The following is a 19,569-nucleotide window of genomic DNA, read 5'->3' as shown; positions in this document are numbered from 1 at the left end:
TAAAGAACTACATAGTTGAGAGGAAATCCTCCTAGTGCCTAGTTGTAGGCCAGGTTGCAACAGCACTTGAAACAAGTTACATCTTTTCCCAGGCCCAGCTCTCGAGAAGAGAGAAATTGAACTAGGGGCATGCAGGTGGGGAAGCAAAGCACAGATTAATCTAAGACACTGTAACAGCAATAGATGCCAGGGCGCTTTCTGGATCAATTATTTCCTTCCATTAAAGAAATTCAGCTCCCACCTTCACAAAAGAGAAGCCCCTATTATCAGCAGGCAGTGTTCATTTCACAAACATTTCTTACTCAATAACATGGTGGAGCAGGTAGTTGTATACAAAATTATTTATCTCTTCTGTTAAATCCTTACAGAAATTACACAAGAGAAATCAGGAGACAAAAAACTATTAGTTTATTTTAATTATTATCCTGCACAGTTGCTTCAGGAAAAGAGAAAGCATCTTCTGAATAAATTTTTCTTTTCAAAAACTCAACTGCATCTTCATTTTTCATTTCCTGAAACTTATTGTTCTGGATCTGTAAGAAAGTAAAAGGACAGGGTACATTATTTCTATTGTCCAAATTACCCTGTCCTGCAAACCAAGCGCTCAGCAATGAGAAGACCACAGGAAATTGTTGTAGTCTGAAAACAAGTTCATTTGAATCATATTGTCTATAAAAATCAGGGAAATAAGCCAAAGACACATAGGTGTCTCAGGTTCAAACTAATAATTTACTGATAATGGTAAGTAGTAGCTTGTCTTTTAGAGTTCCTCTCTCTATTCTCCCTAGTGGCAGCATCACTACCCTCTAACTAGAAATTATACACAATTAGCACTCTGGAGAAAGCCCACCATTCCTGGTGAGCCTTCATGCTTTGTAGAACAAAGCCTGATCTACCAAACATACTCATCACTGTGCTGCTAACAGAAACAGAGACAGTAGCAGGGCTCTTCTCACCAGAATCACATGATAGCCCAGTTTAGTTAGATGCCGCTTCTTCATTGCCAGCTTCCCCTGGGGGTGTGTTGTGCCCAGACAGAAAGCAGACACAGGAGCAAACAGAAAAGCCAACCTGAAACCAAGCAAAGTAGGGAAGACTTCACTGTACAAATGCAAAATAATAATTTATAAGACAATGATTCAATGATGTCTGTTAGCACTGCAGAATATACATGTGTCATTCTGGTAGGCAAAAGTATTAGGACTGCACAAACTTCATAATCCTCTTTTTTCTTCAGGTTTAGGTAATTTAGACTCTTTTCTTCCATGAGCTTCATACAAGCACCAGCATCTACCCAAATACCTACAGCAGAATTAGGTACTTAGATCTCCACTTCTCCCACAATGAGAAGAAAATACATCATTCAACATTCTCTATTAATTTGACAGGTTCTGCATTTACTTTGATCCTTTGCTAATGATATTCATAATCAGTTACTTCCTGCCATAATAACCTATTTGGAAGGGTGAGGAAAGCTGAATGCCTTGGAACACTGAGTTTCTGTTGCACAATTCATTAGCTCTCCTTTTATCAAAAAGCAAACTGTACAAAATACATTGCTGTGCAGTGATCCAGCACACAAATGTTAAGCATTACCCAATTCTGCTTAAGCATTACTTAAATGATATATGTCCTGCTTCAGTTACTGAGAGGTCAGTCTTCTACACAAGATTAAATTAATCACCTTAAACGTGGATATCATGATCCTTTTTATTCAAATTATATTTCAGTAGCTGAATTAACCGACATAACGTATCACTGAGATGCAAATTTTTGAGACTTGAGAGAATAACTGAATGTTTAATTGGACAAATACTTTTAAAAGACCTGCTACCTGCATTCATTACAAGACTATCAGATCACTGTGATGTTTCTTGCCTCTTTCTCTGAAATGTTAAGTGTTAGCCTCTGTTAGAAGAAGGTATCGAGCTGGATGAATTGTTGCTCTGCACTGGAACGGCAACTTTTGGATATTCCAGTGAGCACAAATAACAACTGAGTCACCTACTTTGCTTCTGCAAATCAGTGAACCAAAGAAGTAACTGGATAGGATACGTGCAAATAAAACTAGCATGCTAGAAAAAGTGTGCAGTAAAAAAACTACCTGTGAACATGTGAGTCAGGATGATCATCTGTTGCAGCTATGGGGAGCACCTTCTTTCTGTCTGAATCCATTCTAATTTCAAAATCTGAAAACAAAACAACAAAACATTTAACTCTGCAAGAGGTTAAAATTAATGTTGTCATTTGAACACATTAATTATTCAAATTGTTCTCAAATGAACAGCTCATTTGAAAAAGTTAATAGACACCATCACTGGTCTATTTCTAATTGCTATTCTCTAATAATTGAATTATTACTGATAGCTTTCCCTCCCTGCAACGAATATAAAGCTATAGCTTGCCCATCTCAAGAAAAAATAAATTTGTTTCTGGAAACTGCAGATTTAAGCTTACGGAGTGAAAGAAACTACTCTTGATTGCAGTCTGTCATGCCTACTCAGATTTTCCCACAATCCAATTCCTCATTAGAAATATTTAGGAATACAATTATTACTAGTACAGAAAAACTGGTAAGCTGGGTGGCTGGCAAAAAAAAAAAAAAAAAGGCAATATCAAGGCATAAAAGAAAGCAAAAGAAGCCTTATCCCATTTCATAAATCAAAATAGAGCTTAAATCTTAGCCAGAACTCCAGAGAAGAAACAAGAGAACAAAAGAGAAGAAAAGAGGAAAAAAGTCAGCTGATGCTTGGCTCTGTTTCTAACATGATTTGGTACTAACATGTCAACTCTGTCAAAGCTGGCCACATTGGATTTATGTACAATTAATATATGCTTGCTGATGCCTGAAAAAAAGTCCAAAGCAGCTTTGAAAACAAGAGAAATCATAAAAGTTTTAGTAAATTGACTTAAAAACTTTAATAGAAGCATCATTAAAAGTAGATTCACCAATCAATGACATCATTTGTTACATTGCTGTATCTTCAAAGTGTTAACCGTTTAATCACTTGCACCCTATTCAAATTTATTTCCATCTTATCATTTATCATCTTCTAAATCCACATTAACAATAATATGACAGTCATATCACTTCATACCAATATGATATCTGTATGGCAGCCGAACATTTTGCCGAAACATGTTCTCATCTCCCAGAAGTTCTATCAGTGCCTCCTGAGCCTTTCTGAGATTAAGAGATACTAATGAGGACAAATTCTCAGTCAGCACAAAGGCAGGCTTTGTGAAAGAAGGGCTGTCAAGTTCCATACACGTTTTCACACAGCGAAGCATCACTGTGTTTTGTTCCTTAAGATCATCTGAAAAAGGATACAAAAAATATTACATGCAATATATTATCCCAAAAAATTTTTCATTTCATTATCATTTTTAGTCTGTTCTAGCATAGCAAAATCCACTTGACTACTCTACTAGCTGTACAAAATTGTAATATGGAAACTAAATTCTTCTACAAACCATTCCAAGGACCTCATTGTAACTCAGGACATTCCAAATCCCACTTTTACTCCTGACTCCAGGTAATAAAGTTAGTTTGCCATGGTTAAGACTGCCTATGTTTAAGTGCACAACTGCTGTTAACCTGCTGCCAGGACATTCCAAATCCCACTTTTACTCCTGACTCCAGGTAATAAAGTTAGTTTGCCATGGTTAAGACTGCCTATGTTTTAAGTGCACACCTGCTGTTAACCTGTTGGCACCATGGGGCCCAAGACAATAAGCCTGATTCCCGAGTGTAGACCCAGATCACCATCGCTACATTAGCTTTGTCTTGGTGACTTCAAATTTAATATTAATCATGCTTGTGTTCTTTAATTTCTAATCTGCTAACACAATTACAACAAATTACATACACAGGCAGACAGACATCCTGTTTAAAAGAAGAACATGTCAAAGTGAGGTCTGACCTGGCAGAATAAGTTCATCCTTGCTGTCCTTTTGCAGCAGCTCATCAAGTGCACGATGGGGAATATATCCTAAGATGCCAAGTGAATACACTGCCTTCAGCAGCTCTCTGTTGGAAATCTGAGGCAGGCAGTTATTCAAGCAGCTATGAAGAGTCTCAAAAAACCTTTTTGAAATGGAGAAGAAAAGTATCTAAGCACACAATAAGGCTACATGAAGTACAAATTTCTAACAAAAATATAACTTAGAAATCTTTATTATCTTGTATAATTGTATTTTGTGTTATCTAACATTAGTGTTTGATTCTTACTTTAAGGATACAGCTACTTATCAATAGATTTAGTAGCCTGGTCAGTCTGGAACCTGTTTAGTCTTTCAGTTAGAGAAAAAAAAAATTATATTTAAAAAAAATATTAAAAGACACAGCAATTTACCTTACAGAGGAATGAAACAGGATTATGAGCTCTTTCACAAATAAAATTAAACACTAGTTGCCATACATTACTCTGTAATGACTATGTAACATATTATCAGGCACTTTAAATGAAAACCTACAGATGCTTTTGGACTCTGGGAACATGGTTGAGTCGTGAATACACTCGAAGAACGATCAAAAGGTTTTTCAAGTTAAGGAAATCGGGGTCTTCTGTCACCTTCTCAGCAAAAATATCCAGCAATTCCGTAGGCTGAAAGCCAAGTGTCTCACAGGCAGAGAGAAAAAGGATAATCTAAAAGAAAAGATAGTTTTATAAGTCAAAAAAAACCAATGAAGTTGATCCTACCTGTTGATTTCATAGAAGACATTTTTAATGAAAGCACATTTTTCAAAACTTTTATTTATCAATAAATAGAATAGCATTTTAAAAATGTAACAGCTTCATCAAACTGATATTCATGAACATTTGCTCTCCAAAGATCAAGCACAAACATGAAGGTAAGACAGAAGCATCAAATACTCTATTAGTGCCACTATAAATTATTTGGTCTCAAACAATTTACCTGTCTTTTGTCCCAGAGGTAGGCAGTAGAATTAACATAGTCTGCTAATGCTGCAAACAGTTTCACATTACGGTACTGGAGAGTGTGACAAGCTTCCAGAATGAGAATTAACTGCCGAAATGGAACATCATGGACATTTTCTGTAACAGAAGATCAAAGAAGGACAAATGATAAAAAACAACAGGAGCTGTGGGTTTGAGGCATTGAGACATTGTAGGAACAGGTTGGTTAAGTGATGGGGAGGGGAAAAATATGATAAGAAACTGTGGAAGACTGTGACTAGCTAGGCAAAGCTCAACTGAGCTACAAAGAAAAGATAGTTTTATAAGTAAAAAAAAACCAATGAAGTTGATCATACCTGTTGATTTAGTAGAAGACATTTTTAATGAAAGCACATTTTTCAAAACTTTTATTTATCAATAAATAGAATAGCATTTTAAAAATGTAACAGCTTCATCAAACTGATATTCATGAACATTTGTTCTCCAAAGATCAAGCACAAACGTGAAGGTAAGACGGAAGCATCAAATACTCTATTAGTGCCACTATAAATTATTTGGTCTCAAACAATTTACCTGTCTTTTGTCCCAGAGGTAGGCAGTAGAATTAACATAGTCTGCTAATGCTGCAAACAGTTTCACATTACGGTACTGGAGAGTGTGACAAGCTTCCAGAATGAGAATTAACTGCCGAAATGGAACATCATGGACATTTTCTGTAACAGAAGATCAAAGAAGGACAAATGATAAAAACCAACAGGAGCTGTGGGTTCGAGGCATTGAGACATTGTAGGAACAGATTGGTTAAGTGATGGGGGAGGGGAAAAATATGATAAGAAACTGTGGAAGACTGTGACTAGCTAGGCAAAGCTCAACTGAGCTAAAACGCATTAAGATACCGAGAGACAGAAGAAACCAAACTGAACCAGAATCAAGCTACAATACATTAATCAGCAAAGGGGGACAAATTAACAAAATAAGTAAGAAGATTGTGTTCCCAGGATGTCTTCTGTTCTGGGATTTTTGATTTTCCGCATGCACCAAAAAATGCTGAAGAAAGCCACTGCTCCCTCTGTGTATGCCACCTGGCCTGTGTGCTGAGTGTGGTGGAAGTCCTATGGCAGAAGGCAGGATGTGCAATTAAACGTTGTGTCCTAACATATATGAAAGACCAGGACAAATAAAGACTGTACAACCAGCCTCAACCTTCTGGATCATTTCTATTAAGAATGCTATTTTGCTACCTTCGTGCTTTTTGAGACACAAATTCTTATGTATTTTAAGCATGAATCAACACATACTGACCACATATACTTAAGCAATGTATTGGCAAGGTATAGAGAGAGGTGAAAGCATTAGCTTTCATTTAATATTTTAATAGGCTACAGCATGAGGTTATTAAGCAGTACTCAATAATTAAATCCAGTAATCAAGCAAACGCTATTTTCCCTTTAGTTTACCATCTGATCACACTAAGTCACCAATCCATCCTGTAACCTGCCAATTTCCAATTCAGATTTGTTATAAAATTTTATTTGAAATCCCTTTTCCTTGCTAAAATTAAATTCTTTTTCTTAAATCCTGTGTACAGAAAAAATTAAAGAAAAATATGTAATTCAGATAAATGTCAAGAAGAGCAGAGATGACAAGAGCTATTTGCTTTTATTATTGATCAGTAATTTTCTGTCCTGCTGCTTGTCAAATGGCTCCACATAACTATAATATCCTGTAAAACAAAGATGTTTCCTGAGTTTTAAAGGAAATCAGAAAAGGGAGATGAGACAATAATTAGGAAGAATTTGGTATAAGGAAGGGAAATTTAATTAACATATTTTTTCTTACCCTGGATCTTTTTACTGCAGGGATTCAGGATTGGAAGGGAACAATAATTCATCGCAGCAAGAGTCAAAAACATACGCAGCGCAGTCAGAAAAGTCAAACCGTCTATTTCTCTCACAACTGCCATCTAAAGTGAACCAGAGTTTATTAAATCCTTCATTCTTCAGGTATATTATCATTGCTTTCTGGTGAAGACATTATCACCACAACCTTCCCAAAGTCCTTAGTTCAGATTTATAGGAAAGAAAAAGAAGCAAAAAAACAGTAAAAGCTTATAGTAACTACTGCCAATTTCTTAATACACAATTATAGCAGGTCAAGTGCTCTAGAAATGTGTCATTACACAAGTTTCCAGGAATTTGCATTTATATGGTTATTTTAAAAGAAAAAAGCCTCAGTAAAGGTCATTTCCAAATATGGTGAATACACATCTTCTTAAGAAAGAAGCAGAAATAAAACAGATACAATTAAATTAAAAGTTCATAGTAGTCCAATTATGGTTTTGCATGTGCATGAAAACTGTAAGCCTCCAAAGTTATTCAACAATGTGTGAGTGGCCTGTATTTTATACAAACACCCAGCTATGAATGTGGACTGAGGCAGAGTCAGCTCTGATGCCAGAAAGGAAATTTCATTTATCAAAGCCATCATTACCTTGATATAAATCACAGTAAAAATGAAACTACAAATTATATTGACTGTTAAAATACAATATTTTTACTGTATACATATCAGAGGTTAAATACAAAATGCATCTGTAAGAAATTCCCCTGTAAAAAAATAGCACCCTTAGGGCTCAGAAAATTAAGTGCTCCCTTTAGTTAACAAGTGCAAATACTATTTTACTCTCAGTTTTATGGTGTTTCATGAATGCTATTAAAACCTCTGATGTCAGAGTCCTACAGTTATGAAAACACCAGTAGGCCCTGTTTGAAAGGTTTCCAAAAGGGATTTTAAACCAGGGGACAAAACCCAGTACACCCTGCCATAAAACCTGCAGCCTGCTCCCAGCCATTGTATTTCCCAGGGAACCTATCACATACACAGAAAAGCAAGACCATGAGCCTGGGGAGCTCTGCCATCTCACTCCCACCAGTCCTCCTGCCTGCTACAGTTACTGGTCACAGCCCCATCGCAGACCAGTTTTCTGTCACCTCATGTTCAGCCACAGGCTGGGCAAGGGAACAAGGAAACGGCCTGTAAGCACTTCTGTGTAACACTATGTGGCCAACCCAAAGAGGTGAGGGCATTGCTGTTTTATAGCCTCAATTTGTTTTGTTACCAGCCTCCAAATATAAGTTCTTCCTGCAGATATAGCTGGACTCTGTTGCATACAGCAAATACAGTTACCTTTCTATTACATTTTCTCTTTCAGTGTCTGCAAAGAACCATACACAATTTATAAACAAAGCAAGTGCACAGGCTTTGTGGGAGTAAAAATGAGCCTCCAACTAACTTTACCTCTAATTTCTTTTTCAGAAAAACTGGAGCATCTTTTCCCAGGCATTTCATCAGGTTTTGCAGAATAAAGATGTCTCTGATACTTGAAATGCGCTGCTCCACTAGTAACCTGATGGAGAAACACACACAAGAGCTCTCCTCATTTCAGCAGAAACAGGTAAGTACCCCTATTCTTCTTCACTGATGTAGCCCCCAAGTGAAAGCTGTAATTCCTTGCTCCTCTCCCATCTTCCTTTTTTTGAAATGCTGACATAAGTCTACATGACATAGCTGCAGCACAGATATTTTACACATGGAAACAATGATAAATGCCTTCTTAGTGTTAATCCTGATAGATGAATTGTTGTTGCTGATACATTTGACAGCAGGGCACCTGACCAGACTGCACAAGTGACAATGCAAATATGAGTGCTGTTAAGCCTCAAGGAATTAACATCCTTCTGCAGAAAAAGAAAATTGCATATTTTTATCTTTAAATCATTGATGTGCAGGCAAGTTCTGAAACAGACAGGAAACTGGATGTCAGGAATGGAAACAGACAACAACTGGATGCAAGTGAGGAATAAAACCAAAGAGTGCTGTGGGCTGAACAGGAGATAACACGGAGATTGTCCGCACAACATGAAGGTGCACTCCTAGCACCTCCTCTTCTGGCTCAGTGGCTGGCATTGTAATTGTTAGGTCTGAACCACCCTTAAATATACCTGCACAGGTAAACATACCTACAAAAATATTAAGTGTCACTTTCTAAGGCAGTCCATGGTCTGAAACTCATCCCTGCAAATGGGCCAGAGCTCCAGACATCAGGAAAGAAAAGTGCTGATGGGACTCCTGCTTTCCACCAACTTTTAAGAACTGTGTACCTGCCCTTCCAGGAGAACCTGTTTTTTGGGTATCACATCAACTTTCTCAAAGCAAAACGTGATACAGGGTCAAAAGTACTAATCCATGGCAAGTTTTATGACAGCCTCAGTAAAATCAGTCTCATCAGAGTGAGCAGACTGGTTACACACATAAATCGCATGGGCCCAGAAAAAAAGCCAAAGAAGTTGGCTACACAGAGAGCTTGCTGGACACAACTAATCTTCATCTCAATTTTCACTCACTGAAACTGCAAGAAAATATTCCCAGGCTGTTAAACAATGCTTTCCATCGTGAGAAATCAGACAGGTCCCTAAGATAGTCTCACTTTTAATCTGTAACTGCCGTTTTCCTTTTCCCCCTGAAAAGTCAATTTACAATACCTCCTGTCTGTACACAGATGAAAAAGGGATAGATATGTGAAGGGACTTGATCAACATCATAAAAAAAAACTACACTGGAGCAGCTGCAGTCAGAACACAATCCCCTGCAGACCAGTCTAGTACCCTTTACCACTGGAAGCCCTCCTCCTTGAAACTGTAAAGACAGTGCCAAAATTCACTGTCTAACACAGCTCTTTTCCCATGTGATCATTTAAATCCTAAAACCACAGAATGTATTTTATGTGCAGACATACCCTTGATGATTTCTAACAGACAAGAATTTAAACAACATTTAAATATCAAGGACATGTGAAAGATATATTTTTCTCACTGTAATCCAGCTTGAAGAGCGCTCACATTCTTGTCTTTATCCATCCCTGCTAAAGTAGTTGCCAAAACTGAGATACATCGGTTATCAAGTTGATTGAGCTTCTCCTGTTAAAAGTTTTGACAATGTCAGATTACTTCAAATCAGTAAAAGTTTCAGAAAAGAAAAACTGACCACTTTTAATCTGTAACCGCCGTTTTCTTTTTCCCCCTGAAAAGTCAATTTACAAGCTTTATTTCTGTAGAACCCACAAGGTCTCACATCAGTCAAACTTAGTTAACTTGGAAGAGGTAATGATTTTTGAGATTTCTCCTCTCTTTTAAATCTGAAATCAGGCAGTGGTTTCAAAAGTTAAGGAAATTAGAAGAACACACAAATGAATTATAGGAACTGTTTCCATGGAACATCAGACTAAACCAAGGATGCAATCCAACTCTCTCTGATGCTGCACAGCTTCCCAGAATTACCCAGTGGTCATTCAGCCCAAATTTAGGAGAAGGATTTTCACTTACTTGGCACACTCTGAGCAAGGTCTGGACCAGGAGCGTGTTCTGCGGCACGCCGAGGCTCACCAGGGCGTGCAGGCTGAACACCAGGTCCCCGCGCGTCATCCTGCGCGCCTCGCGCAGCAGCTGCCGGCACAGCTTCACGAAAGCCGGGTGCTCGAAGATCAGCTGCTTCTCGTAGCGCTGCTGCTCCTCCGACAGGCTTTTGAAGAGCCTCCAGGCCGTGGTCAAGCAGTTTGTGTAGTGCTTAATGGAAACAGCCGCCTCCGCGGCCAGGTCCAGCGCGTCGCAAGGACAGGAGCATTTCCCGAGGCTGCTGAAGAACGGGTCGCTGTGATCCACCACGTGCTTCGCTTTGAAGCTCCCAGAATCATCCAACTTTTCAACTTCCAAGGAGCTCTGGGAAGCCTTCTCACTCACCAAAGCCTCTGCACCTGTGCTATAAACATCCGTCTTTTGAGATGCAAATCGAAGAGACGATCCATGCAGAGAAGGCAAAATATTTAAAAGTAATTTCCTGAAGTTCACATTTCCTAAGGGATCCCTGTATCTGCCAATCCATGAAACGTGTTTTCTTGTTATGGCTGAAGATTTGGGAGCGAGAACGGAACTGTACCTATGCACACATCTGACAGTATTTAACAAATAACTTATTTTATTATTCATTTCTGCTAACGACTCATGAATAGATTTGAAACGTCAATTCAAAGTAAGGGATCCGATGACATTCTACCAGTGGAAACAGTTCTGGAGAAACTGCCAAGATCGCTCATCTGTAAAAACAATTGAAAATTATGGATTAGTCACCAGACTTTCAATTCCCCCAGATACAATTGCCAAATCTGCACACTTTTACAGGAAGGGAGAAGATCTGGTAAAAGATCCCCGGCAAATGGTTGGCAGAGAGGCTTTTATTTGGTCCCCCACATTTCAGCCAAACAGCACAAGGACAGCCCTTGCTTCCTCCTCGCTGCTCTGCCGGGAAGCAGAGTCTTTTCCTACGGGACGTTTCCCCAGGCACACGCGTCTCCCGACAGGACTCTGGAGGGTCCCTTCAGCAGCGGGTAACGGGATCCTACCCGCCAGCCTGTCCCAGCCTGCCTGCCATCCCACGGGATAGCCGCCCTCCCGGCACACCCGCGGGCGCTCGCTCTCCCGGTGCCGCGGAGAAGCCGCTGGGCTTCGGGATCACTTCCCGCTGGCCCTGGGAGCTCTGCCCAGCAGGGCGGGACAGTACACGGGGACAGAGATCTTTCGGCGGCTCCGCGGGGCTCGGAACGGCAGGGATGGCGCCGGCCGGGCCGGGCCGGGGCTCCCGCGGCCGCTGTTACCTCGCACGCGCACCGCCGTGACACCGGGCCCGGCGCGCCGCGAGCTCCCGGCGGGCCGCGCGAGACGGACGGCGCGGGCCGAGGGACAAACTGCTCCGGCGCGCGGCGCGTTGCCGAGCAACGCCAAAGCGGCCGTTGGAGGGCGGCGCGCGCATGGCCAAGTTCGTGGTGGCGGGTGAGGGGGGACCCGGGAGCCGGGCGGCACCGGCACCGGCACCTTGTACCGGGGCAGCTCGCCGTGCTTGCAGCAGTCGCCCCTGTCTGCGGGCTCGCCCCCGTGCCCGTCTTTGCGGCTCTCGGGGAGCCGTGTCCGCGCGGCGCGCAGCCTCAGGCGGTCCGGGGTCAGCGTTCCCCCTCGTCCCGTCAGTGAGGCGTCAGCATCTCTGCTGCTGTCCCTCAGGAGTGGCCTCCTCGGCCCCTTGGGCGCTGGCTCGGGAGTCTTTTTCGCCTGCAGAATTACTCTTCCTTAGCTGGCTCGCATTAAACAATGTTTGGTCTTTTAAGCCCTTATCAGTGAATGACAAAATCATCCAGTTGTGCTGCTGTTGTTATGTTCACAGGTAAGGCAAACTGCCCTTACTATGCCAAAGCTGAACTCCTGGCTGACTATCTCCAGACTAACTTGCCCAACTTCAGGGTTCACAAGATCACTCAGCACCCTGACAAGTGGGAGGTAAGAGATTGTAAGTCAAGTCGCTGGTAGGTGCTCCAGTGCTCTACAAACCAAGAAATGTGCTTATCTGCAGTATGTTTCTTCTTCTCTTCTATTAGTGGTTTGCTGTGTAGCTAGAGCTGCTGCAGAAGCAGCTCTGGCTGAGAGCCAGCCAGAAGAATGGTTACAATGTTTTGAGCAACTGACATATCTGAGTTTTACCGCAGAAGATGAGCACAAAGTGTGGACCAGCCTCAAGCTGTATTATGTCAATAAAAAGTTCAAGGTGTTTTTGCTTCTTTGCTTGGTTTTCTGGGGTATTTTTTAAAGTATAAATGGCTGTTCAGCCTGTAAATCTTTTGCTCACTGTGGTTACCTCTACCTTCAGCGTTCTTACTTGTCAAGAGCCTTTGTGGCATTCAAGGGCTTTGAATTACAGTGGAAGTATGAAGTTAAATATCACATATTTGTTTACAGTGTGGATGTGCCTTATGCTGTAGACATGCTGCCTAAAAGGCTCTGAAAAAAACTGCAGTCTTACTCCATGAGATAGTACTGTAGTATGTATTACCTTGTGTGTTTTGCTTTACACCTCCACCAAGTAACTTGAACAGTTAAATGAAAAGCAATTAACCTCTTCACCTTACTTACCTTCTGTGGCTGAGTAAGAATCCCCAGATTACTCGCTGCTTCACAACATTGCTGTCTTCTGTACCACTAAGACAGCTAAGTGAAATCAAGACCTTGAGGTGAGCTATCCCAGTGTATCACCATACCTTGGTTTTTGTTATTCCCGCATTTTGTACCTGCTGGTAATTGAATTCTGAAGCACTTTGTAATTATATATTGAGAGGAAATAGTAAGAATGCTTGTAGTTGTAATGTTTAAATGTTATCAAATATAATATATTAAAACATCTGGGGGGGATGTCATCAGCAGTGGCTTCATGACATTTGTGAAACAAATGGATGGCAACACAGCCAGTCTCCTATCATTTGGAGAGAACTGTTGGACCGTGGAGGGAAGGGTCAGCTTCTGGGAGGACTTAATGATTTTCTGGAATATGCTCAGGTAATAAGCTGCTTTTAATACTGTAAGCCCATGTTTTATGACATAGTTGTTCCTTTTACCTCCTTCAAATGTAAAGCAAAGCAATTGTTAATGTTACCTTGGTGGGTTTGGACTGCCATTTGCTTAGAGATTATCCTTTTTGTTCTTAGCAATATTACGGCATCACTTCAATGATGCTGAGTGAGGAAATGTTAGACATTGCTGAGGAGAACCTGCAGGCATATCTTGAAATTGTAAAAGAGGATGAAGAGATTAAAAGTCTTATCAATCCTATGCAGATCTGGATTACCAGGTGAGAGTGAAGAGAGTATCTGTGAACTTTTACTCTGTTCAGAAGAATGCACTTTTTCCTATCACACATAACAGGTGTAACCATCTGAAGTTAATCACAAATCCCTGTAATTTCATTATTTGACTTGGTTCTGCACCCTCACTATTAGTATTTAACTTAGTAATTAGTATATGACTTAGAAATAATTAATGGTTTTGTTACATTTTACAGCAGTTCAAATGAAGGGTATGAACAGGCATCATTTAGACCTCAGATCAGTTTAGGGAAAAGCAAGTATTTATGAAATAAGCTAGAAATTTTATAGTGCAACTATCTTGCATTAAATGTTGTTGGAAATATTAGAGTAGGTAAAGAGTAGGTCTTTTATTATAGAAATTCCAGTGTTTCTAGTAGTCCTAATAGAACACCTTAAAAAAATTGCCGTTCTATAAAGACATAAATTTTAAGTGGTGGCATTGACTGAAATGCACAGGATGGAGGAGACTTCAAATGAAAGGCTTTGGAAATGAAAGGAGGACCCAACTCTTTTAATTCTTAAACTGTTAAAATGATAAAAGAGCAGTAAAGGATACAAGCTAATGGTTTCTTTAAATGCAATCAAGTACAAAATAAATACCTTTTAGTTTATGTAATATTTCCAAACAAGCAGTAGTTAATTGTTAAATGTAACTTTTCTACATCCTTTCTTACCAGTGCATCAGTTCCAATCTGTTATCATCTGATCCCACTGTTGGCAAATGGAGAAGTGTTTGGGATGACCACAGAAATCAGTATCCATTTGCTTGACAATGAGAAGTTTAAGGAAATTCTTCGCAGTATTGTAATGGAAGCTGAAGACATGGCATTCCCACTTCTCCGCAGTATTTCAGAGCACACAAAAATAGATGAGGCTTTTATTGATGCTGATATTATCATTGTTCTTGATGATGTCCTCTTAAACCTTGAAGTCCAATCCATTGAGAGCTACATCAGAGAAGTGAGTGAGATCTGCCAGGTGTATGCTCCCTTGATTGAGAAGAATGCCAAGAGTGAGGTCAAAGTCATTTCATCAGGAAAAACCTTTGCAAACCTTAAGGCAACAATGTTAAGGACATATGGCCCATCCATTAAGCCTGAAAATATCATTGCCATTTCAACATCCTGGGAAAGTGCAGCTAAAGCCATGCTGGCCAGGAAGCTGAATATGAACACAGAAGGTGAATGTTTATGTAGCATTTGGGGATGTCAGCACACCTTCGAGAGTGTGTATTTAATTCCAGAACACAGTTGATGTGCATGCAGAAATGCACAGTGGTGCACCCACTAAATTTCTTGGCTGTACAGAATGCCAGAGTCTTTGCTTGCTCTGAGATGCAGCCCTGCCACTCTGGTGTATTTCATACTGGAAATATGCTAAGGAAGAGAATTGTTTTGCACATTGGGAACTAGGACTTCAAGATTGCATTTGCACTCTGTAGTGCATTGTTGTTTTGGAGCTGTGAATAAACAAGACAACATACTGCTGTGCAGATAATGAGAGTAAAGTAGAACTGTGTTGTAGTATTATTTTGAGGTTAATTAACATTCACTTTCAGGTCAATTGTTATAGCTTCATTATATTTGTACAGTTCTGCACTGCATAGCAAAGGGGTGCTCTGTCAATCTGCTCAGCATGGGGATTCTGTAAGTGTTGCATAGCTAGAACTGGTCATTGATGACAAGTCTAGATATTTTGGAGCCTAATAAAATAGAAAAGCAAGTTAATAGAAAGAATAGTCTATCAGCAGGTTATTTGAGAAAATCCTTTTGCACCAAAGCAGATAGGTTTTTTTAATGATTGTTTTTACTGTTTATATATTTGTTTTTAGAGGATTTTAAAAGGAACATAGCTATATGTTTGCAATATGATTTGTTACTGTTTTAAGAGTTGAATATTTACTAGATTTTGTCTATTATTTACAGTAACATGATATAAATTAAGGCTTCCTTTTCAGCTTGTGATGAGGTTTCACATGTTAGGGAGAACTTGGTTGCATTTTTCAGGTCAAATAATTTCTGCTAGCAAGGCAGGGTACAGATTTAAATAATTCATTTTGAAAAGGATTTTTGAAGCCCATTTTTCTAAAAGTATTTGTCTTTTCACTTTTCTTTGTTACAGGAGTTAAAGATGTGATTGTTTGGGGCAATATTACTGGGTCTAACTGCATTGATTTGTCACATGCAAAACTTTATGGATATGACTGTGCTATTCGGGGCCCTCCCAATTTTCAACGTCCTTTGTTGAATATGATTTATGATAGGTACAGTACAGATTTATTTCTTTCAAGTAAAATTAAATCACTTTATAAAAGTTAATAAAATAGTTTATATAGTTATAGTTTATAAAACTAAAAATAATTTTAATCCATGCTTATCTGGATTGTCTAATAAAACATCAAGAAATGTTTTTGTTTTCAAGATTTGTCTTTACTGATTGGCACTGTACATAAAGGAAAACACAAGTTGAGGTAGTACATCTGCAAAAGAAGTTGGGTAGAACCTAGTGCTGTGCTGTTGCACTCTCCTGCCAACTCTGTTTATAACTATATTTTTCCTACATTTTAAATGGGTTTCTCTTACATCATGAGCAGTTTATAAGAAGTGATGGAAGCCCAGGTAGTGATTTAGATGTCTAGTGAAGGAACTTTGAAATATTATTAAACAGATTTCTGAACTGGAATTACAAGGAATAGGCCTGAGTGTACTAATGTTGTCAGTTTCCCAAAACAGATGATTTGATAATATATGTGAAAAGGACACCTAGCAGCTAGATAGCTTCCCGTGGAAAGAACAGTAGCAGAGAAAGGGTGGGTGCAGTGAGAGGGCAGCAGATGTTGCATACACCCAGGCCTGCCTATCTGGAGCTCCCACTCTGGTCTAGACTTAGCATTTACTGGAGAGCAGACATTTCTGTGTTCTAGGCTTGTACTGAGCCTCACACAGGCAGACTGATTCATAGCTGGGTTCTTACTGAAGACAGTAATATATAAATTACATATGAAATTACATATAAAATGTAAATTGCAATAATAATAGAAGTTGTGGCTTGAGTAAATGATCTAACTTTCATAGGACTTGTTACTTTTTAAGCTACTTTTTTTAGACCTTTTTTTTTCTCTGTCTGTAAAAATGCCTTGCTTTCAACAGTGATGTTTGAGTAAGGTTTGACTATTTTCTTTCCTCAGGTTTAGTTCTCTTTTTCTCTAGGAAACTACTCTTCGTGCAGTCATCTTAGTTTCTAATGCCTTCTTTTCTGCATATTTTGTTGGTAGCGAATGGCTGCATTCAGAAGTCCTGTGTGCACGGAGTACGCTGAGTTCCCGGGTGTCCCGTTGCATAGGAATGTTACCTGCTCATGCAATAGCCACGGTGCTGCGGTACTGGTACCGTGGCTCTCCTTCTGGGGAGATCATTTCTGTGGGAATACTTAGTGAAGGTAAAGTGAGTTTTGCTTCACATGTTCTCTTATAGCTTTGCCCTGCATATAATAGCTTTCCCCATCTATAATGTTATTTTTTAATCAATATTTTTCGTTTAATAAAATCTTGTAAAACAAATCATGTGAGGCTGAGTTTGTTTCATCATAAGAACTTCCAAATCTAGCAGAGCTTGTGATAATGCTCACTTTTTACAGGCATCTCTTAGGTTAATATTGTCTTTTTGCAGCTGATCTCTTAGTCTTTTAGTTTAAATGCTTTTCTGATGTGTTTTGTGCAACAACTCTTTATAGTTCTTAGAGCCTAGGCTATGAAAGTGTATTCTTCTGGTGTGATCATGTAAACCAATAGGTGGAATATTTCACAGCAGCCATTTAACCTATTGATTTATGAAATCAATAATTTTTCCCCTTTTTTTAAGATGTACAGTCAATACACAATTGTGTTATTACAACACAGGAAAGACACCTGCTGGAGATGGTCCAGAGGAGGGCCACACAAAATGATCACAGGGATGAACGCCTCTCTTATGAAAATAGGCAGGAAGAGTTAAGGTTGTTCATCCTGGAGAAGAAAAGGCTCTGGAGAGACCTTGTAGCACCTTCCAGTGCTTAAAAGTTCTTACAAGGAAGATGGGGACAAATGTTTTAGCAGGACCTGTTGCAATAGGACAAGGGGGAGTGGATTCAAAGTGAAGGAAGGTCAATTTAGATCAGATATAATTAAGTTTTTTACAATGTATGTGGTAAGACCCAGAGGGGTGGGAGACACCTCAGTCCTGGAAACATTCAAGGTAAAGTTGGATGTGGCTCAGATAGATTTGAAGATATTCCCTGCCCATGGCAGGATGGTTGAACTAGAGACCTTTAAAAGGTCCCTTGCAGCCCAAATCCATCTGATGCTATGATTCATGCACATCTAACTAAAGTACAAAGTTACAGTAAAAGGGACATTCTTTTTTGAACTGTACATTGAAAAAGGCAGTGTCCATTTATAATGAGATCTTACAGTTGTTGTAGACTTTTGCAAGTCTGTAGGACTTAATGTTGACACTGGTGAGGATGTAATCAGAAATAACGTGGTTTTGTCCTTTTTTCCCCCTCTTCTTCAGGTCAGTTTTGCATTCCTGAAGGAATTATCTTCTCTATGCCAGTGAGGCTCCAGAATGGTAACTGGGAAGTCATGACAGAATTAGAAATTAATGAAACGACCCAAAAAGCTCTAGGACGCTTATCCCACGAGCTGGTTCAGGTAAGGGTTACTTGAGTCTCGTGTATGCCCGTTCTGCCACCTATGGGCACGTCGTGATACAACTTTGAGCACAGACCTTCAGTGTTAGACGTACAAACTGCACACATGCACTTATGCATGGTAAAGACCGGGTACTTCTAAGTGTAAGGTAGTATTTGTGTATTGAAACGAACAGACAAAAGGAGATGATAAAATAAGTTTCCCTATGTACATGTAGAATTTGCACTCCAAAGTTCTGCAGGCTTTGTGCAAAACAGAAATATTGTCTTTCATTTAATGTTTCTACATTCTATGTTGATTTTGCTTATGCAGTATTCAGAGTATTTCTATGCTAGAAGACATATCTTTTGCATTTTTATGGCTGTGGCTTTGCATGAATGAAGGCCAGACCTTATTAGAATTAGGGATTTTTCAGAAAATACAAAATAATTGAGCACTGTTTTCATAATGAACTTCTTGTTACTAGTGAGACAAAAAGGATTTATTTGTACTATTGAAATATTTTAAAAGACTGATCCCAAACTCTACATTCCAGCTTTAATCAGGTTCTGTGTTCTTCAGTCATACTAGTAATGTGTAAGAATTATTTTGTTTAACATATTTAAATTTGTGCTAAAAATTAGAGTAGATAAAAAGAATGGGTGGTATTAAAATATGCTTTTTCTTCCATTTAGGAAAAGCTCGTTGCACTAAAGGAAATAAACGAAATGCATCCATATGAAGCAGAATAAAATCTCCACAAATCTCCACATCTTCTCCCAAGTGTTTCTTTGCTGCTTTTCCCATTATTTTTTCAAGTTCGCCATCCTCATTCACCAAAATAAGAACAGATGAACTCTAAAGCATATTTTAGTTTTGTTTTTTCACTTTTTCTCCATTTTCAAGTCATGAAATTCTTGCACTTTTCCAGTGTTCTCACCATTTCTTTATAGTTTTCATTCCTACAGATCTTTTCTCTAATTTGTTTTCTTTCTCCCTTCCTTCAGATTCTTTCCAGTACTTTTATATCAGCCTGTTCTTTACTATGAGCTGTTCTTTGCCATTAAGGATGGGCTGAAGAATGGGGATATTTTGAGTTAGATACCCAGACCTTCTACTGAGCACAAAGCCTTTTGTTATCCATGCTTGTTTTTTGGGAAAGGACTAAAGACACAGTAAGATATTCTTGATGAATGCAGAATTTAATTATTTGGCTAACCATGACCTTGTTCAACCCAGAC

General features: G+C 39.3%; 2 protein-coding genes across 5 annotated transcripts; one reads left to right on the top strand and one right to left on the bottom strand.

Moving 5' to 3' along the window:
* Window positions 1–385: 385 nt before the first annotated feature.
* FASTKD2 (FAST kinase domains 2) lies at window positions 386–11,694 on the bottom strand. Of its 3 annotated transcripts, none has more exons than XM_041403685.1 (12): window positions 11,629–11,694; window positions 10,304–11,070; window positions 9,795–9,898; window positions 8,220–8,328; window positions 6,762–6,885; window positions 5,496–5,635; window positions 4,477–4,649; window positions 3,924–4,087; window positions 3,099–3,317; window positions 2,105–2,189; window positions 957–1,071; window positions 386–533 (listed from the first exon to the last, which is right to left on the bottom strand). In XM_041403685.1, exons 2-12 carry the CDS (start codon window positions 10,961–10,963, stop codon window positions 414–416), a joined length of 2,013 nt encoding a protein of 670 aa, XP_041259619.1. In that variant the 5' UTR covers window positions 10,964–11,070; window positions 11,629–11,694; the 3' UTR covers window positions 386–413. The 3 variants fall into 3 exon arrangements, with proteins under 3 accessions (XP_041259619.1, XP_041259618.1, XP_041259620.1); XM_041403684.1 differs by lacking the exon at window positions 11,629–11,694 and adding an exon at window positions 11,377–11,613; XM_041403686.1 differs by lacking the exon at window positions 11,629–11,694 and adding an exon at window positions 11,435–11,613.
* An 87-nt stretch (window positions 11,695–11,781) lies between these two features.
* MDH1B (malate dehydrogenase 1B) lies at window positions 11,782–19,080 on the top strand. 2 transcript variants are annotated; one of them, XM_041403584.1, is made up of 9 exons: window positions 11,782–11,803; window positions 12,189–12,301; window positions 13,217–13,351; window positions 13,501–13,643; window positions 14,337–14,839; window positions 15,781–15,922; window positions 16,934–17,097; window positions 18,210–18,349; window positions 19,024–19,080. In XM_041403584.1, exons 1-9 carry the CDS (start codon window positions 11,782–11,784, stop codon window positions 19,078–19,080), a joined length of 1,419 nt encoding a protein of 472 aa, XP_041259518.1. The 2 variants fall into 2 exon arrangements, with proteins under 2 accessions (XP_041259518.1, XP_041259517.1); XM_041403583.1 differs by lacking the exon at window positions 11,782–11,803 and having other exon boundaries at window positions 12,146–12,301.
* Window positions 19,081–19,569: the final 489 nt, after the last annotated feature.

The sequence above is a fragment of the Onychostruthus taczanowskii genome, unplaced genomic scaffold, assembly GCF_017590055.1.
Source record: "Onychostruthus taczanowskii isolate IOZ18803 unplaced genomic scaffold, ASM1759005v1 scaffold20, whole genome shotgun sequence".
Taxonomy (NCBI): domain Eukaryota; kingdom Metazoa; phylum Chordata; class Aves; order Passeriformes; family Passeridae; genus Onychostruthus; species Onychostruthus taczanowskii.
Note: the sequence above shows the minus strand (reverse complement) of the source record. Positions and strands in the feature narration are given on the sequence as shown.